This window comes from Neurospora crassa, linkage group II, assembly GCF_000182925.2.
Source record: "Neurospora crassa OR74A linkage group II, whole genome shotgun sequence".
Taxonomy (NCBI): domain Eukaryota; kingdom Fungi; phylum Ascomycota; class Sordariomycetes; order Sordariales; family Sordariaceae; genus Neurospora; species Neurospora crassa.
The window spans coordinates 2,814,321-2,835,736 of record NC_026502.1 but is presented as its reverse complement, the minus strand read 5'-3'; the positions used below and the strand labels follow the sequence as shown (position 1 = coordinate 2,835,736).

Sequence of the window (21,416 nt, the reverse complement as noted above, 5' to 3'; positions counted from 1 at the left end):
TTTTTTCATTTCGCCGCAAGGAATCTCCGTGAATACTCTTGTGTAAAACCCTCCACTTCTTCCACCACACATCGATATATAGTGTACATATACCTATCCGGCCTATATCAAGCCAGATTATGTACACGTGTAGTCTGAATTTTAACATGTGATGAGAACCGTAGGGGCACAAAAGACATGACGGCCACCAAGATCTCGACACATCCCACCTTTTCATTTCCCATAACCACAAAAAAAAAAAAAAAAAAAAAAAAAAAAAAAAAAAAAGATAAAACCACCTCTACCTTCCTTACCAGGTATGTACTCTCACAAGCTCACATGCAATGGGTAGTAGGTAAACGAGCCCGGAAGGCTTGTGTGTGTGCCCCGGACAAACACACAGTGACATACATATATAAACACCGAAACATCTCATAGGAATTGGTCATCGCTATGGGCCCTTACAGCCCTTGTTCTTATATACTACCAGAAATGATGTACAAGTTTTGAAGTGCATATGACCAACTCTTGATTTGGACATTGAGACCAATAACCAGCTCGAGATGAAAACCCATTTATACAAACAAGATAAGAAAATAACATCGAAAACACTGTCCTTAACCAACTCCGCTTTGACATTTTCCTACTATACTCCTCTTTTCTCCGCTAGTCCCCAGCACTGTTTTAAGGTAAAGATTTTACCTATACCCCCGGTTGTCACCGCCGCCACGATATCCACCGCCGCGGTAACCTCCGCGGTTGTCATATCCGCGATCCTGACGCGGTGGTCCTCTGTATTGGTTACCCTGGCCTTGGTAGCCGCCGCGGCTCCCGCCCTGGCCGTACTGCTGCCCCTGTGCCTGATACGCTTGCGGCGGAGGAGGCGGGAGTGCGTATCTGTTGTCTTGATACCCTCCGCGACTGCTGCCGTAACCGCCGTAACCAGCGCCACCGGGAGCACCGCCATACGCGGCACCGGGCGGAGGCGGAGGAGGTCCAACCCCAAATCCAGCAAGTCCAGGGGGCGGAGGAGGCTGCCAGCCGGGAGGAGGGCCATACGAGTCCCGTGGTTGACCGCCGTATCCGCCACCGCCGCCGCCGTTGTTACCACCGTTGTAATAACCACCACCATTAGCTTGGTAGCCGCCGCCGTTTCCTCCATATCCTCCCCTACCTCCACCGCGTCCTCCACCACCTTGGTAACCGCCGCGGCCGCGTCCTCCCTGCTGACCACCGCCAGGTCCGTAATTGATGGGCTCGTTCCTTCCACTGTAGTTCTTGTTGCTCAGCGGTACGCCGCCGTAGCTTCTTCCTGAGCGCGATGCCTTGCCCTTCAGGATGTCGATATCGCTTCGGGTCAAAGCGGGTGTTGGCATCTGCACTCCCCTTAGGAGCATCGACTTGTGCGTATGAGAGCAATCAGGGAAGAAGTAGTGAACCATGAGTGACCGATCGTAATCCACATCGGGCATTGAGTTTCTGCTCAACGGGTAGACCAGCGAGCCGTGAGGCACGTAGCCATCAATCTTCTCGACTAAGCCTGAGAGGCCAGCACTCTTTGTGGGATCCAGCTCGAACTTGGTCGTACCCTGCTTCTTGGAGTAGAACTGGCTCGTGATGTGATCGTACAGTGTTGGGTGAGAATCAGATAGAAGTAGATAATCCTTGCCCGGTGCATTCCGGAGGTGATCTTCTGGGCTCAAGAGATGACTTTTGGTCTCCATGGCAGCCAATAGACGAGGCATGTCGATGAAGGGAAGGAGGGCGACACCCTGCCAAGCCATCTTTTTGCCGTTGAGATCAATCTCGAAGTCATCGGGGTAGAAATGGCGGATCTCACTGGTCTCCTCTAACATTAAGGAGTGGAACACCTCAGGGATGGCATGACGAGACGCGGCCGGAAGGACGCTCATCAGTTGCTCAAATGGCCGCGAAATTCTGCCCTTCTCAAACTTGATCTCCATCTTGCCAAGATCAACAAAGTCCGCAGCGAACGGCGCGTAATGGTAGGGGTAGAACCACTCCCATGAGGGGCAGCCCTGGAAATAATACTCCAGAACCCACGCAAGACCTTCGGCATACGCACGGCCAACCTTGTGACGGAAATCAATGTCTTTACGGTCAACCTTGAACTTCTGCTCATAGTACCGGTCCGCATAGCCCTCTTCCCACAGCCTGACCGAATCGGTAGGCTCAGCATCACTCTCGCTGATCTCGGTCACCTCGGTACTGCTGGCCTCGGGACCAGCGACAGCATCTTCGATAAGCTCAGCCTTCCTTTTACCCAGGGCTGCTGGGGGAGCAGCTTGCTCTTCGGTGGCCGGGGCGGCCGCAGCAGTTTCAGCAGGAGTCTCAGTGGACTCAGCACCGTTCTCTGGAGTGCTCGTTCCTTGCGCCATCATGCTCTTGATCTGATCCTTGAGCACGCTAGCGGCACTCTTGTTGGCAACATTGGCCTGGTCAACCGCCTGGCGGTTCACCACCATGTCATGAGTGATTGATGGTTGCGGAGCCTTGCCCGGAAATTCGTTAATCTTGTGAAAGGAAAATCCAGCTGGCGGACCACTATTCTCAGCCGCCTGACGTATTTGCCTACTGCCTTGGGCTCTCCTTTGTCGGGCCTCATCGGCAAGCTTGCGCCTCTTGAAACCGGCCTCTCGTCGGTCTTCGGTTTCCTTTCTCCTCCTGAAAATGGCATCTTCCTGCTTGGCCAAGCCGGCCATGATGTACTGGACACGTTCAAGGTCCGCATGGCCATCTTTGGTCAAATATCCGCCCATTACGGGCAAGTTATCTTTCCAGATGGCCGTTAGGGTATCAATTCCGTTCTCCCTGATCTCCAATGCAGGCAAGTGAGGCAAGAAATCGTTTCCGACAAAGAAGCACATGAAAACCCAATCGTCGATGGCCCTTTCCAAGTTGAACTGGAAGGGAAGGCCAGGAACGTCAAGTTCAATGGCAAGGTACTCACGGAGAATGGAAACGTGGAGCCAGATAAAGGGCTTGAGAGGCACGACTGCGTCCTTCTCGTCGAACTCGCCATTCTTCTCCTTTGCCTCGCCCTTGCAGTTCATGGCGTCATGTCCCTTTTGACCGCAAATCTTGCACAGTCTCGGCCTGCTGTCTTGGGCAAAGACGTCTTCACGCAGAACACGGAAATGGGGCTCGTGCGTGGCTAAGCCAAGCATGATAAGGTCGGCGTCGAGTCCGTAAATGACATGCCGAGTATTGGGGTCATGGTTGGGGGAACCACGCTGGGAGCGGACGAATTCCATGATCTTATGTTCACCCTCACCCGGAACGGTGGCGTCAGAGATAATGACCTTGATGTTGGCCCAGGCAGGATCGGTATTGAGCTTATAGGAACACCAATACCTGAGACTGGCAGCCAGGATGTCCATGAAGGGCGTACCAGGAGTGATGGAGTTGGAATCGAAAGCCTTCTTGACGACGACCTCTACGGGTTCTTCCTCTTGGGGCTTGCCGTTCTGTTTCTTGAGCAGCTCGACGAACTTTTGCTTGTCTTCCTCCTTTTCCATGGCTTCCCGGGCAGCGCGAAATCGTCTGGACCGTTGCTGGTTCATTTTGGCTCTGGGGGCAACGCCGTCTGTGGTGAAATTATGTTAGTCCCGTTTCTTAAATCAAAGTAGGGCGACAGAGATGGTGCGAAAGAGAGATACGCACCAACAGCAATCATGAGAAGCTTCCGCGGGCGAACCATGTTGACGACGCGATCGGTGTACTTGAAAACCTCGACCATCATCTCTTCCTCGTCCTTGGGCGCGGGGCGGTCCTCGGGGTGAGAGCAAGGATGGACGATGCCGTTCATGTCGAGATACAGGTTGTCAAACTCCTCGCCATTGGGATTTGGCTTGGTCGCGTCAACAGGAATGACGGTGCCATCGGGCATAGTAATCGGCTGATCCTCGATGACGGGCGAGATGATCTTGGGATACTTGGTGGACAGCCACCTGAAAGCCGCCGGAATACCCATCTTGCAAAGGCGATCGAGTGGTCACACGAATAGCACTTGTAGGGACGGTAGTTAAAATGTGGTTGGCTATAAAATGTAGTAGGTAGTTGTCGCGAGAAAGATCGGGGGTAGTCGCTGAACGAGATGGGTGGTTCGGAAAGTGAACGTAGTGGGTTCTTCAATTCGCACCGACGGAAAGCGAATAAAGGAATGTTGATGGAAGCAGACTGAGGTATAAGGTCGGTCGAAGGGATCGGATGTATGGGCAACAAAAGATGCTGATGCACAACACGCGCAAGGTGACCGCAGATAGAGCCACCAAGGTTCACCTCAAAGTGCACTGTGGAAACGGCGCAGCAAGATTGAGGACACGCCTTGTCGAAAGCCCAATTCAATGAATCCGGGCTAAATTGACACAGCAAAGCGGTCCTTGCAGCAATGCCCGTTGGATAAGACGTGAGCGATTGCAGAAGTGGTGATGGAGTGGCAGTGGGATGAACTGGGGAGAGAAGGACGAGACCGGAACAGAACGCCGAGCTCTGACATGCGAAAGAATTCAAGGGTTCAACGAGTGCCAAGACCATGCGGCAAGGGACGATAAGCACTGATAAGACCAATGACAACGCCACAGCAGCCTGTTATCGGCTTATCGAAACATCACATGACGCTCTATGATCAACAGTTGTGCGGGCTAACAGAGCACGGTATGATTGAGGCGCAGGAACCGTAGAGGTACACACACCCGACATTTACTTATCCGAAAGACTACCTATACATAGCATTACATGGAACTGCACGATTATATACCTATCATAGTACTTTCCATGAGTCCCGAAACGACCCTAACCAAGGTATGAAATGATAAATACTACTACCTAGAGGTGTAGGTATCTAAGGTACTTACCATGCCTTGATGATTGCCAATTGTTGCGCGGGCTGGACTTTTCGTATGAAAGGACCACCTGTCCCCTAGTTTCATTCCGTTGGCCTCCGTTGGTTGTATACCTACTAGCCACATGGAAGCAACTAGGTACATACCTACTTCCTGGCTTCGTTTGTGTGCAGCGAGTCGGGTGGTTGTAACAAGGCGGGCCCTTCCATTTTCCAATCGTTTTGTCCGGGTACATCCAAGATCCAACGGAACCTCAGAGTGCTAGGTAGGTATACACTAAGCTACAGGTGCAAGTACCACTACGCTCGCTATAGCGGGACCACACAGGTACCTACCCCTGACTGACACCCCGACGACGCAAGAGGTGGTGATCCGACACCTCTTAACCCTCGAGCATGCGCGCACCCCGCCGTACGCCATGATCCTCCAGTCCCTCCCTCCATGGCATCCAAACTAGTCCACTACCTCTATCCTCGAACATGTTCTCGACCATTACGGCGGCGCCGGCCAAGCAGTCGGTGAGCGAAACCATTGCCGTCCTCAGCGGCCGTCTCAACACCGCGACCCTCCTCGAAGACCGCCGCGCCGCCATCCTCGGTCTGCGCAGCTTCTCCAAGCAGTACCCGGCCTCAGTAGCCTCTGGCGCTCTACGAAGTCTCATCGGGAGTCTGAGCAGGGATGGCGAGGATGTCGATACGGTCAAGGTCGTCCTCGAGACCCTGCTGATGCTCTTCAGCCCCAACGAAGACAGCCCCGAAGCTTCAGAGGAGATTGCGCTCTGGCTCGCCGACGAGTTCACCCAGCGCCAGGAGAACATCACGCTGCTGCTCGATCTGCTCGACACGACCGACTTTTACTCGCGCCTCTACTCACTTCAGCTGCTCTCCCACATACACTTTGCCCGGACAGAGAGAACCGAAGAATGCGTCCTCGTTGCGCCCCTGGGCATCCCTAGGCTGGTTGCCGTGCTCGACGACAGGCGAGAAGCCGTCCGGGATGCGGCCATCAGTCTGCTGATCGACCTCACTGCCGAGTCCGTGGATATCCAGAAGCTGGTGGCATTCGAAAAGGGCTTCGAGCGCATATTCGAGATTATCACCAATGAAGGAGGTCTCGTCGAGGGCGCAAGGGTGGTGGAGGATTGCTTGATCTTGTTGGCGAACCTGCTTCGTCTCAACGCGTCCAATCAGTCCAATGTCAGGGAAATGGGATTCATCGCACGGCTTGCGCACCTATTAAGAAGTGCCTACAAGGGCAGCACAGACGGGGAGGAAGTTGCGCAGTGGGCCGAGGAACAACGCAACAGGAACATATATGCTTTGCTTGCGCTGATACGTCTGTTTTTGGTCCCTGGCGCGGCCGGAACCCCTGCGAACCAGATCGCATTTTTGAACGATCGTGTGCTGGAAAATACTCTCCAGCTGGGATTCACTTATGGCGTTGACCTTCCCATAAGGGCGGAAGCGCTCGCGGCTTGTGCAGACATGATACGTGGTAATGCAAGGCTACAGGAGAGGTTCGCCGGACAGGAGGTTCCCTCTCCGCTTGCCAACCCAGCAATGAACGGCCAAGGTCCTCACTCCAACGGGGTGCCAAAGGTTTACGTTATTGACGGTCTGCTTGACCTCATCTTGGCCGTCAACTCGCTAATGGAGTTTGACTTGCGCATGGCAGCTTGCAACTGTCTCAAGGCCTACTTCAACAACCATGAAGAGATTCGCAAGCATTTCCTCACTAGAGCGATCCAAGGCCACAAGATGCAGGCCGATGAGCTTACCAACATCTTCACAACGTTGCTTCAGCCTGTGCCAGAACAGGTCACGGCAGATCCGTATAGGTACTGGTTCGCCGCTGTGCTCATGCTTCATCTGGTCCATGAAAACCCCACGACGAAGCATCTGGCTATGGAGGTCACCGAGGGAGATGAGGCCAGTGGCGAAGAAGTGGTTACAAGTATTCAAACGGTTGCGTCTCATCTTCTCAGAAGCGTGGCTAGGAACGATGACCCTCGCGTCATCATTGGTTATCTAATGCTCCTCCTATGCTGGCTATTTGAGGACCTGGACGCGGTTAACGATTTCCTAGGGGAGTTCACCAACCTCCAGGGGCTCATCCAAGCGGCGGTGGAGAACCCCAACGGCGACATCATCGTGCAGGGCCTCAGCGCCATGCTAATTGGTGTCGTGTATGAGTTTTCAACCAAAGACTCTCCCGTCCCACGCGCCAAGGTGCGCGAGATGGTCATGTCCCGCATGGGCCGCGATCGCTACGTGGACAAGCTGACCAGACTACGCTCCTACCCCTTGATGAGGGACTACGAGATTCTTCCCCAAAAACTCGACCTCAGTCTCGACCAGAAGCTCCCCGACGTGTACCTAGACGACACCTTTGTCGAATTCTTCAAGGATAACTACAGCCGTATTATTCGGGCCATCGACCGCGACCCCGGGCTCGAGATCTCCGTCATTACCAACGGCGTACAAAAGGGCATCTCGCGCGAGCTCGTCGACTCCCTGCGCGCCCAGCTTGAGGAGAAGGACCGAGCACTCGAGGACTTCGCCGCTGAGAAAGCCAGCCTGACCTCGCAGCTGGGGCAGGAACAAGCAGACCACCGACGCACCAAGGAACAATCCGCGTCCGACGTACACCGCGCCAACGAAGCCGTCGAGCACATGCGCGTGCAGCTGGGCGCCAAAGACCACGCGATCCAGAACATTGAAGCGCTCGTCGCGACACTCAAGCAGAACCTGGCTAAAGAGCAAGCCGAGCATCAGCGCTCGCGAGCAGAAGCAGCCAGACTCAAAACCGTCAATGACGGTCTCCAGCGTGCTCACGAGCAAGAGTTGAACAAACTCGCCAAGGAGTACCGCACCAAGGAATCCCAACTCCAACAACAAATCGAGACTGCCCGCCGCGAAGCCAAGAATAAGGAAGACGAGCTGACCAAGCAGGTTGAAGCTGTCCGGAGAGAGCAAGCCACCCAGCTTGAGTCTCTGCAGCGCGAGCACCAGGCCAAGCTTGATGCCCTCCAGCGCGACCACAGCCAGCAAATCGAAACCGCCCGCAAAACCGCCGAGCAAGAAACTGAGCGTGCGGCGCGCCGGTTCGAGGCCGACAAAGCCGATTTGAAGGCAACGATAAGTCGGATGGAGGTTGATTTGATGAAAGCGAACAAGGCCCGGACCGACGGCGAGAACAAGCTCAAGGACTTGGAGACCCGTCTGACCAAGACCGATGAAGCTTTGAGCACCGCAGAGAGGAAGCTCGCTGAGGCTGAGAAGACGGTTAAGAGCACTGGTGAAAGGGTGGAAGAGCTTGAACAGAGGCTGAAGGGGGTAATAGAGGAGAGGGAGGAGGCAGAACGATTATTGAAGGAGAAGGAGGATGCGGTTGCGGAGGTGGAGAAGGCCTTGAAAGATAAAGAGAGGGAGATGGTGAGTATGAAAGAGAGGTTGGAGGGGATGGAGAAAGAAAAAGAGGAGGCGGTCCAGAAGGCAGTGGAGGAAATTAGGAAGGAAGTTGAAACTGCCAAAAACAACGACAAGGCCGAGGCTGAGGCTGAGGCTGACGCAGCTACCGGAGCCGAAAAAGCGGCTGCTATTGAGGCCGAAGCGGCGGCGAAGGCGGCAGCAGCAGCCAGCGAAATCGAAACCCGTCTCCAGAAAGAAAAGGAAGACGAACTGGCCCAAATGCGGAAGCAACTCGAAAAAGAGAGGGAAGAAGCCGTTGCAAAGGCCGTAGCCGAGGCGGTGGCCAAGGCAGTTGAGGAGGCCAAGAAGGAGGCCACCAACCAAGTGAAGGAGGTAAAAGAGAAGCTAGATGAAGAAATCAAGAACGCACAGAGCGAGAGGGACGATTTGCTGTTGCTGTTTGATGATTTGGAAGAAAAGAGGCAGAAATATAAGGTAAGCAAAACCCTTTCAACTAAAGTACCCTTGGGACTTCAAGAAGATGACGTAGACTGACATTCTTTGTGTGCTGGTGTATAGGAACAACTCAAGAAGCTCGGTGGTGAGGTTTCAGAAGACGAGGAGGAGGAGGAGGATGAGGATGAGGATGGTGCTGAAGATGAAGATTGAAGATGGTGAGGGGGTTAATGAATAGTGCGAATGGGCTAGAAAAAAGCTGGCTACCGGTATATATAATGCTTGCTATCAAGGTCATAGACAAGCTGGGCTTGCTTAGGGGCACTAGCATCATAACACATAGAGTTATAAAATGCACGGCAATTATCTGTAATACGTATCCCATTCGTCGTCGTAGGTTTGATAGCAAGTCCTGTCCTAGATAAACCTCGCCTTACCAATTCCATGCAAAGACGCCAAACCAAATCCTATTCATCAAGACGTCATCAAGAAAGGAAGATAAGCCACTGCAAAGTATGAAGAGAATGCAGTGTCTCCTAAGGCAGCCCATGACCGCCTAAAGCCGTACTGCTCAAAGCTCTTGTACTCGACTTTGATACTCGAGTAGACGAGCAAGCGAGTTTAGAAATCATCACCACCACCAAAGTCCATATCACCATCCTGGCCATCATCTATTCAAGATATGTTAATATTCGAGCCATCCAAGCACAAAGGGTCGGGATCAAACTTACTATATCCTTCCTGATAAATCTCCTGGTCATGGTCATTGACCGCATCAGCAATCAACGCACCACCAAGGACACCCGCGCCCAACCCCAGCGCCGCACCGCCCATCATGCCCATGCCACCGCCGCCACCGCTCCTCCCGGGGGCGCCGTAAGCCTGTTGCTGCTGGGGATAACCGCCTCCACCATAGTATCCTTGCGGAGGAGCGTATCCTCCATAACCACCTTGTTGAGGGTATCCTCCGTAGCCAACGGGTGGTTGCTGGCCGTACATCGGTTGCTGAGGCTGTCCATAAGGCGCCGGTGATCCTCCGTACGGAGCGGGCGAATAACCCTGGGCTGGGTAACCACCCCCACCGCCGTAACCGTGGGACGAAGACCCGGAGTGTTTGCCCTTACCCGCAGCACCAAAAATCTTGCCGAGGAAGGACCCCTTAGATCCGCCACGATCGTTGGTCTCAGGACGAGGCGGTAGTTGCGAGGGGAACGGCGACTGTTGACCAGAAGGGGTGTGGCCGCGCTGGTTAGCGGCGGCGGCGGCGCGAGCGTCCTCTTCGGCTTGGAGCTGGCGGGCTAGACGTGCGTCTTCGTCTTCGTATGCGGAAGGACCGCCGCCGTTACCGCCGGCGCGGTTGGCAGGGTTGTCGTAGGGGTTGTTGGACTTGGTGTCGCTTACAACGGGTTTGCTGTCGCCTGCGGAGTAGGAGGGAGGGGGGCCGGCAGGGGCGGATTCATCGCGGGGAGGCACGGCGGGCTCGGTGGGTTTCTCCCATTGGGACTTTTTGGTGTAGGTGTTGACGTAGAACCTGGTGAGGATGGTGTTAGTGATGATGCGCTTGATTGTTGGTCGATCGCTGTTGATGGTCGCCAAAGTGTTCAAACACACGAGGACGGGCGAGCAAGAGTAGACCTACCATTCTTTGTACTGTTCATTCCATCGTGCCACCCAGCCCTCAGGAACCTTGGGCGGGGGAGGACCGGGAGGAGGAGCAACGAAGTCGGCCATCGAACAGACTGTGCTGTGCGTTCTTGTTTGTAGGTAGGTTGATTATGTGATACAGAGGGAGGACTCTGAAAGTTGAGGAAAGAAGATGTGGAATAGGAGATCTGGTTCGTACGACTTGTTGGTTGATGTCGGGTGAGGCAAGAAAAAGGTGCGTGAATGACGAAGGAGGGGTACAAGAGGTTGTAGGTCGTGTAAGAGATGGGTTTCAAAGCGGGGGGGTTTGCTTTATATGGTGTACTGTAGAGTAGGTATCTCGTGGTAACTGACTTCCAGGTGGCAGAACTGCGCCGAGTCCACCAGATGCGAAATGCGAAAGGATTACTTTTGAATGAAAAGTAGGAAGACGGCAGACTTGGTATTGTGAAGGTTGGTGTTTATCTATTAGACTAACCAATGCACCTGCGTAGGGGTCTAAGTTGTTGAGGCAGCTTGACGAGGGTGGCGTTGCGACTGAAAGTAGACCGACGTCCCGGTATGATGTAAATTGCGGATACGATGCCAAGACTGGCGGTTTGCGAACGACTCGCCAGAGGAATACACAGCTCAATAGAGGCAGCAGCGGTTTCCAAACCACTCAAGCAGACATAGAAGCCACGGGAGAGCTCAGGAACACCCGATCCCAAGTGTACAAATGCACAGCCCCGTCAATGCGGGGTTCAAGTTGACAAGCGAGACAACCTAGATATCGTGATGATTCAGCAGCATGTATAATATTAGGTAGGTATGGGGAGTCGTTCAACTGCTCGAACCCCGAGTCCCCGTCAGTGGCTGTCCGGTGTTCCGGAATAGCCTCTAGCAGCAGTATCTCAATGAACCAGCCACTGTAGGTGGCAAGCGTCAAGGTCGGAACTCCTTAAATCCCGACAACTCGCCTGAATCGCTGAATTGCAACATTTGTCACGCTTTCTTGTCGCCTCGAGTTGAGGCCGCCCATGGTTCAGGTTCGGACGATGCCGTGTCCTGCCATGTGATCAAATCGATAACCACAGGAGGCTGTGCTATCACCATTCTTTGTGGAGCCGCGCAGAACTCATCCCGGAGACACTCGCTCTACACTATATCTTGCTAGATTCTTCCATTAGACTGATATCTATAATTCAATGTAGATCCGCACAACGTGGTGGCATAGGTATCTTCATATAGTCGCTATGTTTCAATCATTAACCCTAACCCAGAGCCAGCATCAACCAACTCTTCGAACTACAGCCTACCTTGCGTCGGTTTATACTGACACTTGTCTATAAAACCATGATTGCCCATTTGGTCACCATAACAATGCAGTTTAGGCCAGTTTCCTCTACTCCAATTATGCTCACAAACGCAGAGGAAAGACCCAGCGAAATCGCAATACCTGTGCAGTCTCCGTAACCATTCCGTAACCTTTCCCGTCTCATATTGTCTGCGCTTTCGACCAGTTGTAAAGTCCCGAAAAGTATTGAACCAAACCATCCCATCGTAATGCGTCATCTTATTTCGTTCCATCATCATTCAAATGCTATGCCTCCATTCCATGGAGTATGCCACTCGTCAGGTTTGGACGCCTAGTAAACCTCGCGGCGGTCCTCTTCATCTCTGCCCCTACCGTAGGATCCATTGAAAGAACCAAAGAGCTGCGCGGCCTCCATACAGTAACCGCCTGAAGCCATTCCCCTTTCGCTACCATAGCAGATGACAACGGCATCGACGATACCACTCAGAATACCTTCCATTGCACCTAGGATGCCCCATCCGATAAAGCTGGCAACCATACCCACGACATAGGCGTACGCGCTCCCCTTAAGTCCCAGGGTCCCATCGGGTCGTTCAACCGTCAGCTGTCGAGCCGTCATGACCCAACCCGCAAAGCCGAGCGCGGTAGCCATTATGAACCGCGTAGCATGCAAGATAAGCTTTGCTAGCCGATATGGCAGGAGTGGAGAGTTGTGAGTGTCGGATCGTAGAGCGACTGGTGTGAGCGTCGTGGTGGGTCGCTGAGGGGCAAGGAAGTCCATTCGGCTAAGGCCTCGAGAGGCAACCGCGAGGGACTCGGAATGGATGGCGGCATACGTGAGAGTCAACGGGTTCGTAAGAGCTGCAATCGGTGTAGGAACGAACGAGTAAACAATCATACTGAGAATGTTTGCAGCGCGAGAGGGTAATATGAGAAGGGGCAGGCGGATGGCTAGCGCTATCAGTGTCGACATGCTGATGGTGCCAAAGATGGTGCTAAGAGCGTGGCCCAGGGCGGCAGAGACGACGTCCTTGGATGATGCTGCTGGGACCGCGTTGCGATGAAAATACCATTGCGATACCGTCGCCGCCGTCGTGGCTCGCTGGATGCCGGAGAGGATCGACAAGGTCCAGATGTACATCAGAACAAAGTAGATGCCTAGCCACCAACTGGACGCACTGATGATAAAACGCGATAGGTAGCTGGAGAAACTCCCGCCCAGGAAGACTCTGGTAAACATGAGTAACCAGACCCAGGTCCAGAGCACTACCGTGGCCAGGCATCCTACACCAACCAACATCAAAGGCGAGTTTGCCGCAAGAATACGACTCGAGAACTCCAGGATATGGATGGCTGATCGAATCGCAAGGCGGCCCTTGAAGACCATGTATATCCAGATCACGGCCGCAGCAGCTGGGACAGTGGAAGCCCACCTCATGACGGTATCCTGCGCTCGGGTACTTCCGCTCGTTGAGCGGAAACTCAAGATCAAGGGATACAGGGAGAAGGCGGTCATGATAATCGGCACGGACACCAAGATCAAGTAAACCAGTGGCCTGATGTACGCCCGCAGAGTCGCCAACCACACAAATGCGACAACCATTGAAACCAATGTGTCGACAGCTAGTAGGTTGAAAGATTTGGTTATGGTGTTGTAAATGGTGTCGCCGAGTGGCCGCTTCCCGCTTGTGTGAAGGTAAACCAGCACAAATGTCGCAAACAAGGAAGCCAACGCAATCAAGAATATGTAAGCGAAGAAAGGATCATGGACAAATATTTCCCCATCCGCAACCGGTTGTGCTGGTGTTAGCCCAGCATCTGGTGGCAATCCACCGTCGAACGACCTTCGCGACTCGTGCAATAGACCGGCCTCCGAATCCTGAACCGAACTTCTCCTGGTTGAATATCTCTGCGTTGCCGGCCGTGACTTGAACTTTTGGAAAGCCGGTGGTGAGCTGCCCATAGAAGCCTCACCCAACAGATCCTCTGGCGGGTCATCATCATCCTCGGCAATAGTTGACTGCAGTCCTACGTCTTCCATGGCCCCCTTAGTGCTGTCATCCTCATCCGAGCCTTGGCGTTTGTGCTTCCCAAATAACTTGCTCCCTCCTTGTCGGCGGTCGTGTTCACGCTTGGATAGACTTGTAGAGTCGTTCCAACTGCTTCTGATGCCGTGGAGGCGAGTTCCGAGGGCGTCTTGGTATCCCCGACTCCTCTCTAGCGAAGCACTCCCATCATCCTCGGCTTCGGTGCTATCTTCCAACCGGGCGGCAGGTATCACGCGACGGGAGCGTTGCAGTGCAAACAGATCTGCAGCCTCCCGGTCTCTCTCCTCCTCGTCCTCCTCCTCTTGCTCAACAGCGGCTTGAAAAAGCGGCGCATCCTGGGCGTATCGAGACCCAAATCCGGCAAGGGTACCAAAGCGAGAGCCAGTCGGTTGATAAGGGTTGCCTGTGGCGCCTCTGTAGTAGGAGCGCCCACTCAGTCCTCTGCCTCTGCCGGTCCAGCCCCCTGGTTGGCGAGACGAAGGCCGGTCGTTGTTATCTTGCCCGGCAAAGCTGGACAACCGTGACTGTGACTGGGAGAGGAACTTTGACGCATCTGGTATCGCCTGTTGGTCAGTATGAGAAACGGTTGGACGCTGGGGGGTAAATATCAATTAATGGGTAAGGTCGGGGAGGTGGACATGGATATACGCACATTCTGAGAACATGGCGGTCTATCCCACGCCCCCAAAAGTTGTTTCGAAAAGGTTATTGCAACTCCAGTGGGCTCGTCGGGAATGGTGCCTTGTGGTGTTAGTCGGCGGTGTGGGACCACGGCGGATAATGCGTAGCTGATGACGGCAGACGAACGCAGACGGGACGCCTGTGGTGGTCGGATCGATGCGGGCGAGTTGGAGATGTCGATGTAAGGATAATTCCAGCTTGTGTTTTCTCGAGAATTGGGAAAGATGCCACTTGGTATGCGACAGCCTGACGTTTGTTAGACAGGATGACTCTGTTATGCTAACAAGACGCTTATACAGCCAGAGCCTGATCGATGGAGGGGGTTTCAGAGCGACGGAGGAGGAGGTTTGGCACTTCAGGCTTCTGCCTCATGTAAAGAAAGGATGAACAAGGCGGCCCAAGGCAGCGAGAATTAACTGGATAGTCCCAAGAACATGGGCGCCATGTGCATCAATCAGTGCATGGAGATATACGAGAGCGAACCAGAAAGAGGATGAAAAGGCCGAAAACAAAACAAGGGAATCTAGATGGCTGTTGATAAGATCCGGAGTCTTAGGTACCTAGGCAAGGTAGGGTACGGGTGTACAAGAAACAGGCAGACAAGGGATCGGGTGTCCACTGTGTAACAGCAGCTACTTGACACCAAGTGGGCTGGCGACTGACCGCCCACACTGCACGCGACAAACCTGGCTCGCTGGGAGCCTGAGGTCCAGTCCGCCTGCCGTGATCAACGGGCAAACCACCCGACACCAACAACCGGACAGTCTCTACCAGCCAACCAACCCTCACATCTCTGACCTTTCAGTTACCACCTCCGACCCTCGCTACACCTATACTACACTACACTACAATACACTACATGTAGGATAGGAACCTTGATGGGTAGAGGTACATCAAGACATATAGTGTAGAAGACGGGACAGACGGGCAGCTTGGAGCTCCGAAATTAACGACATTCGGTGGTGCCTGCCGGATGTTTGCTCCTTTAAGGTACACTAAGTAGGTAGAACACGGCATTGGCTTCAACAAATCAATCATGCCGTGATTCAACTTCTCTTCGGCAGTCAGACTGTCAGAGTGCACAACAGCCACACCGGGAGATAACACAAAGTAATAGAGGAAACCAAAAGGCTTTGCTTGTGCGAACACGTAACTCACCTGCCGGCCCCTTGTGAGGACTGAGGCATTCACCCTTTGTCTAGACGTCCTCAACTCAAAAAGGATGATGCCCCATGACATCGTCTTCTGAACGGGAATGTGAAGACGTCTGTTATCGTTCACTTCTCGTTGCGTCACTGCCTGATATGTACCCGATGCCACCGCGAGCCCAGACCAGGTGATCCACTGTAAGCGGCTGTCTACCATTGGTTGGATCCTTCCGTCCTTAACGAGACTGGAGCTACAAGCTGTCTCCCCGTGAGTGAGGTGTCAGGGTGTCCTCCATTCAGCCTTCATCCAGTCAGTCGTTCACACAGCCAGGTTCCTGCAGCGACCTCTTTCACAAGTAGGTATCGTTCTAGGCGTCCATCCTCCACCGCAATCCAACATCATCGAAATCAGCCGAAAGGCAAAACCCAGCTATATCAGTTGTCAATTCGCGACGAGTCAACATCTCCATCATTTTTTCCGAGTCCAAATCCTCATCGATACTCTGAACGACGTCCAGCCACTGCAGCGAGTTAAAAGTCCAACCATCACTTGCGTTGCATTGTCGTCAGGAACGGTGTGAGAATCACATTCCCAACAGAAGCAAGATTCTTCAGTCCAGCCTCGGCGGCACTTAGCCACATATATCATCATCGATCAACCAAGCAGTCAGACCAGTCCCCCAAGAGACACCGTCCAAGCCGCCGACTCTTGGATATAACAGGGAACCAGATCCACTGCCTATCTCGGGATAGCTCTGCAGTCTATCACCTCGCCTGATCTCCTGACGAGTGAACCCCTTGCAAACTCCCGCTCGGTTACCCATAACCCAGTCCCCGCAACTCGAAACGATAAACACCAAGCAAGGCCCAGGCCATCCGTCATCGAGAAGCATTCATACTCCTCCCGACAGTATCTGGAGATTCTTCCTCCTCCATTATTTTCAACAAAAAACTACCAACATCCATTCAACACCCTATCAGCCGAATCGTCAGGAGGATATTCCACAATCAGAACCCACCATGTCGTCCTCATTACCTTGGGACTACATCGCAAAGCTAGTGTGCATCGGCGACTCAGGCTGCGGTAAATCCTCGCTCACCATCCGGCTCTGCGAGGGCCGCTTCGTCACCCACCACGACGTGACCATCGGTGTCGAATTCGGCTCACGCATCGTCCCCGTCGGTCCTCCTCACAGCAACCTCGATTCCCAACAATCACAACAACAACAACCAGCATCCTCCACAACCACCTTCACCTCAGATTCCACAACAACAACAATACCAAACACTACAACCTCCTCCTCCGGGGGCCTCCCCCCACCCCCAATAGCCGCCAAGCCCTCCTCCTCTTCTTCTTCAGCATCCGACCCCCCTGTCCCGCAAAAACACATGAAACTCTCCCTCTGGGACACGGCCGGCCAAGAAACCTACAAATCCGTCACGCGCTCCTACTTCCGCGGCGCCTCGGGCGCCCTCCTCGTCTTCGACCTCTCGCGCAAACAGACATTTGAGCACGTAACCGACTGGCTGAACGACCTTCGCGCCATTGCCGAGCCGGACATTGTGGTGATCTTGGTCGGCAACAAGGCCGATCTTACCGAAGCAAACGACGAAAACGAGGGAGAAAACAACAAGCGAGAAGTAACGAGGAAAGAAGCGGAAGAGTGGGCAAGGAGGAATGGAGTGCTCGAGTACGTGGAGACGAGCGCCAAGAGCGGGGAGAACGTCGAGAAGGCGTTTATGAGGGTGGCCGAGAGGATATACCAGAATATTCAGGCGGGAAAGTACGATTTGAATGATAGACGGTCGGGGGTAAAGGGGCCTAGTGCTGGGTTAGGTGGAGGCGGCGCAGGAGGGGGAGGAACGCATGTGAAGTTGACGGGGGATAAGGCGGGCGGTTATGGAGGGTGTTGTTGAGTGAAGGGTAGCCCCTTGAGGAGGAGAAGGTGGAGGAGGAAAGCAAAGAGGGACGAATCAAATACACATGAGATACGATCAAAACCTTTTATGGGAATGTGAAAAGCTAGGGAAAGGGAAACGATGGTGGGGGATATCACGACTGTCGGTCTGCCGCGTATTAATTCGAAACAGGATTGACAGGAACCCGGGAGCAAAGTAGATAATGATGTGGATGGATGTAATGATGTATTGCCCTGATGATTTCCTGTTCGACCGACATGAACGCATCTGCATTTTCAACAAAGGATATCGGGCATTGATGCCGGGAACGCAGGCAGAACCATAGACTTTCTCATCACTACTACCAAAGCAAATGGCTAGTCGACAAGTGTACCGTGTTTCTGAGTATATGACTTGCCCTAATACGCAAGTTTGATAGCCCTGATCTATTACATCAAGGAAACCACTGTCTTTCGTTACAGACACTCTTCATCAGATTGCAACAGGCAAATATCTCGACAAATACCCTCCAGTAGACACACTAATGAAATGTTTCCCATTTTTCTATAGCTCATTGTTCTTTTTGTTTTAGATCAAACTTAAAAGGAAATAAGATGTTGTCAATGCAGATGCACAGAATTTGGTACACTTTTGGAATAGCATCAGTTACAGGAAGACTGCTGCTGTGATGATTGCCAACCGAGAACGGGGCTGCCCATAGGTTCCATCCCAATCACCACATCTAATCCGAGATCCTCCAGTTATCGAACCACTTCATGTACTTGTATTGCTGGTTCGGGCCGACCATTCCCCAGCTGATGGGCATGAAGAAGATGTAAAGCCCAATAACTGTCGCATAAAGGATACCATAGGCAATGCCCTGGGTAAGCTTGCTCTTGGCTCTGAGGAACCAGTCAGCAAGGAAACCGAAGCAGAGGATGGCGAAGTAGAGCGCCGGGTAATAGTGATGGACGTAGGTGACACGGCCCATGACGATGAAGGGCAAGTAGTGGAGGAACCAGCCGATGACAGGGTAGACTCCGGCGTAGTGGATCTGGTCGATGCCGTCCTGGCCGAGCTCCTTGTAGCCACGCTGCCAGCGGAGAGTGTACCAAACAACAAGAAGGCCAAATACTCCAAGAGCGGCAGTGGAGCCCCAGTAGACGAGAGGATTGCCAAGCAGGAAATACTTGACAGTCTTATCATCCCAGCTGCACATTCTCAAGCCAACGTGAAGAATAGGCCACTGCCACCATTGGGAAGCCAAATCGTCCTGCTTGTCAGGATCGGGAACAAGAGCGTTGTTCGAGGTCATCATGGCAACGTTCTGTCACGCAGGTTAGGAGGATTTCCTAGAAGCAGATGGGAACGGAGATACATACCAAGTGAATGAAGTCCTGAAGGAATTGACTCTTGTACTGACCGGGTTCAGCAGGAGGCACTGGTGTCTGTTAGCAGAAGGAACGAAGCCACCCTCAACTACGGGGCAAACTTACGCTTGGGGTTAGTATGGGACTCGACGTTCCAGTGAGTGTAGGTGTCACGAGGGTTGTTGGTCTTGGTGCAGGTAGTCTCGATCTGCTTGAAACCCCACTGGGGAAGATTGACGGTTCCAGCGCGGAGGTAGCATCCCAAAACCTCGTGCTTCAAGCGGAAGGCAGTGGTGAGAGTGCGGATCTTGGAGCGATCGCGAGAATTGGTGTCCTTGACGACCTCAATCTTCCAGTGGTCCTTCTCATCACCAACGGTAAGGTTGCCATAGCAAGAAACCTCCTTGTCGCTCTTGGTCATGGGAGCGGGGATCTCGTGGGAGTGGAGGTTGCGGCCGGTCTGGGCATGGATGAGGCGAACGGTGCTGCCATCACCAATGTAACGAATCTCGTCAGAGTTCTCGTCATAAGCCTGCTCCCTGCGGTTAGGGTAGAAGAACCAGTCGTTGTTGGCATCCTTGTGGTGATAGCAGGTTACTTGTTGTTGGTTGGAACCCTCAGGGTAGGTTTGAACGTGACTGTGAAGCAGGCCACCACCATAGCCCATGTTCTTGATAGTCACGCGGGAGCCGATAGCAAGCTCCAAGGGGCTGTCCCTGCCAACCTCAGTGCCTCTCAAGTTAGCCTGGAAGAGCGAGGGCATCTGGGCATCGCCGGGGCCGGAGTTGGTCAAAACCCAGAAGTGGATGGCAAAGCTCAAAAGGTAAACCGCAAAGGGCAGGATAATGAGGCAGCTGACGCGAGCAGCAACATGGGCAGCAAGAACCTTGACGGGCATCTTGGTATCGCCGAACTTGTTCCAGAGGTCCTCAATGGTGTAGAGACCGACCAGAGCGGTAACGAAGAGTCCAACCCACTTGACACTGCAGACAAAGCCGATGCTGAGACCAGTCAGGAACAACCAGAAGGCCCACTCAGGCGTGAAGCTTTTCTTGCGTAGGTTATGGAACTTGGCCCAGCACAAAGTGGTGGCCACGGTACCGAAGAGGAGCATAGAATCGAGGAGGATGAAGCGGCTGATGGTGGTGTACGAGTTCTCGCAAAGAACCATGAGAGTGACGAGCCAGACGGCAGGGAGCTTGAAGTGAAGCGCCTTGGCGGTAAAGTAGGCCAGGGGAACGCACACGGCGCCCCAGAAAGCGTTGAACTGGCGCATGAAAGTGTAGTTGATTTCCTCGGGATAAGTCTCGCCGGACTTGAACTCGAAAGATCCATTGTAACCCGCAAGCAATCCGCTCAGACCAACGAGGAGCTTTCCGGCAGGAGGGTGAACATCAAAGTAGAATTCGCGCTTGAGGTAATGGCTACCAAATTTTCCGAAACTGTACGTTGTATCGTGTTAGCTAGCCTCGCAATCTATGGTGTCTGGATAGGCGGGTGTGCTTACTGAGCTTCGTCCCATGTCACGATGGGGGAAAGACCAATCTGCCAGAAACGCGTAAAGAAAGCCAGGAACGTGAAGACGACGGGGGCAACGATCCACTCCCAGCTCGCAATACAATCAAGGAAGCTCTGCTCCTAGAATACAAATGTTGATTAGCATGGATAAAGTGCAAGATTGGGTCACAGGCTAGCTACGGACCTTCTTCACGGGAACCAGAGCCTTCTTCTTATCCTCGGGCTGGGGCTTTTCGGTAGCAGTAGGAGCGACTGGAGGATTGTTGCGTCTCCGGGCCGCATCTCCAAAGGGATCGGCACCGGAGGCCGTGGTGGCTCGCTCGGAGCCATCCGTCGGGGTCGCCATGGTGCAAGTTCGCTCAAGGGAGCTTCAGAGTGTCTAGATCGATCGTGGGCGTGGACGAAGAGATATCAATCCAATCGGGGATCGGTTAGGCCGTAGGTGGTAGTTTGATGGCAAGGCCGATCATGGAAGAGAAAGAGATGGATTTAACGAGAGTGTAGAATGGACGCGTGGCAGTATAGTTAACGAAGTGTGTGATGTAGAGGGACAAGGCACTAAGAATGTAACAAGAGGGGGGAACCGTGGGCCTTTGTCAGAGAAGAGAATCCTCGAAGTCAGCAAGGTAAGGTACCTTTGTTCCCAGCTGATGCTTGGAGGTTAAACGTCAGGCAACGAACAGGAAAGTGGGCGTGAAGATCAATGGTCCGGAAAAGGTCGAAGCCCAAACAATCGACGATGTGCCGCCGAAAGGAGAACACAATTGCGTTCGGGAAGGTTGAGATGGAGGGGTGAGAAGGAAACAAAGGGGGCTGCCGGGTGTGGCTGAAAGCTCGTCCTTGAAAGACGAAACTGAAATGGGGTGGAGAAGAAGATGACCAGAGGAGGAAAAAGTAGGTTGGTAGAGGTAGAGAAGAAGGAGGAGGAGCTGCACTCAATGCTGCAGAAGCCTCAAGACTGGACACTTTTCGACTCGTAAAAACGCCAGGACATCATCACCAAAAAGGGAGGATGCATCCCGTCCGGGCCTGTCTCGTTGATGGACACTTGTTCTTCGTGGCCTCTTGGTTCCAATGGGGCCCGCAGTCCGCCGCAGGCGC

At 53.3% G+C, this 21,416-nt stretch overlaps 6 protein-coding genes across 6 annotated transcripts; 2 read left to right on the top strand and 4 right to left on the bottom strand.

The window, feature by feature from the left end:
* Positions 1–402: 402 nt before the first annotated feature.
* NCU01643 (5'-3' exoribonuclease 2) lies at positions 403–4,468 on the bottom strand. Its single transcript, XM_951172.2, has 2 exons — positions 3,664–4,468; positions 403–3,586 (listed from the first exon to the last, which is right to left on the bottom strand). The coding sequence occupies exons 1-2, from the start codon at positions 3,971–3,973 to the stop codon at positions 678–680; spliced, it is 3,219 nt and encodes a 1,072-aa protein (XP_956265.1). The 5' UTR covers positions 3,974–4,468; the 3' UTR covers positions 403–677.
* A 573-nt stretch (positions 4,469–5,041) lies between these two features.
* On the top strand, positions 5,042–9,177 carry NCU01644 (intracellular protein transporter UsoA). Its single transcript, XM_951173.2, has 2 exons — positions 5,042–8,749; positions 8,834–9,177. Exons 1-2 carry the CDS (start codon positions 5,324–5,326, stop codon positions 8,921–8,923), a joined length of 3,516 nt encoding a protein of 1,171 aa, XP_956266.1. The 5' UTR covers positions 5,042–5,323; the 3' UTR covers positions 8,924–9,177.
* Positions 8,708–11,147, bottom strand: NCU01645 (hypothetical protein). The gene is made up of 3 exons (XM_951174.3): positions 10,350–11,147; positions 9,442–10,241; positions 8,708–9,381 (listed from the first exon to the last, which is right to left on the bottom strand). Exons 1-3 carry the CDS (start codon positions 10,439–10,441, stop codon positions 9,332–9,334), a joined length of 942 nt encoding a protein of 313 aa, XP_956267.2. The 5' UTR covers positions 10,442–11,147; the 3' UTR covers positions 8,708–9,331.
* Positions 11,148–11,496: 349 nt separating this feature from the next.
* Positions 11,497–14,954, bottom strand: NCU01646 (hypothetical protein). Its single transcript, XM_951175.3, has 2 exons — positions 14,352–14,954; positions 11,497–14,252 (listed from the first exon to the last, which is right to left on the bottom strand). The coding sequence occupies exons 1-2, from the start codon at positions 14,362–14,364 to the stop codon at positions 11,983–11,985; spliced, it is 2,283 nt and encodes a 760-aa protein (XP_956268.2). The 5' UTR covers positions 14,365–14,954; the 3' UTR covers positions 11,497–11,982.
* An 888-nt stretch (positions 14,955–15,842) lies between these two features.
* On the top strand, positions 15,843–17,994 carry NCU01647 (GTP-binding protein ypt4). Its single transcript, XM_951176.3, has one exon. It carries the CDS (start codon positions 16,549–16,551, stop codon positions 17,443–17,445), a length of 897 nt encoding a protein of 298 aa, XP_956269.1. The 5' UTR covers positions 15,843–16,548; the 3' UTR covers positions 17,446–17,994.
* On the bottom strand, positions 15,979–21,338 carry NCU01648 (dolichyl-phosphate-mannose-protein mannosyltransferase 2). Its single transcript, XM_951177.3, has 5 exons — positions 20,500–21,338; positions 20,305–20,435; positions 18,924–20,239; positions 18,810–18,868; positions 15,979–18,754 (listed from the first exon to the last, which is right to left on the bottom strand). Exons 1-5 carry the CDS (start codon positions 20,659–20,661, stop codon positions 18,170–18,172), a joined length of 2,253 nt encoding a protein of 750 aa, XP_956270.2. The 5' UTR covers positions 20,662–21,338; the 3' UTR covers positions 15,979–18,169.
* Positions 21,339–21,416: the final 78 nt, after the last annotated feature.

Coding starts and splice junctions, on each gene's coding strand:
- NCU01644 (XM_951173.2), top strand. CDS start 5,324: ATGTTCTCGACCATTACGGCGGCGCCGGCCAAGCAGTCGGTGAGCGAA. Junction 8,750..8,833: donor AAAAGAGGCAGAAATATAAG/GTAAGCAAAACC, acceptor GCTGGTGTATAG/GAACAACTCAAGAAGCTCGG.
- NCU01643 (XM_951172.2), bottom strand. CDS start 3,973: ATGGGTATTCCGGCGGCTTTCAGGTGGCTGTCCACCAAGTATCCCAAG. Junction 3,587..3,663: donor GCTTCTCATGATTGCTGTTG/GTGCGTATCTCT, acceptor ATTTCACCACAG/ACGGCGTTGCCCCCAGAGCC.
- NCU01648 (XM_951177.3), bottom strand. CDS start 20,661: ATGGCGACCCCGACGGATGGCTCCGAGCGAGCCACCACGGCCTCCGGT. Junction 20,436..20,499: donor CTCTGGTTCCCGTGAAGAAG/GTCCGTAGCTAG, acceptor TTTGTATTCTAG/GAGCAGAGCTTCCTTGATTG. Junction 20,240..20,304: donor GTGACATGGGACGAAGCTCA/GTAAGCACACCC, acceptor TACAACGTACAG/TTTCGGAAAATTTGGTAGCC.
- NCU01645 (XM_951174.3), bottom strand. CDS start 10,441: ATGGCCGACTTCGTTGCTCCTCCTCCCGGTCCTCCCCCGCCCAAGGTT. Junction 10,242..10,349: donor AATGAACAGTACAAAGAATG/GTAGGTCTACTC, acceptor CATCCTCACCAG/GTTCTACGTCAACACCTACA. Junction 9,382..9,441: donor GATTTATCAGGAAGGATATA/GTAAGTTTGATC, acceptor TATCTTGAATAG/ATGATGGCCAGGATGGTGAT.
- NCU01647 (XM_951176.3), top strand. CDS start 16,549: ATGTCGTCCTCATTACCTTGGGACTACATCGCAAAGCTAGTGTGCATC.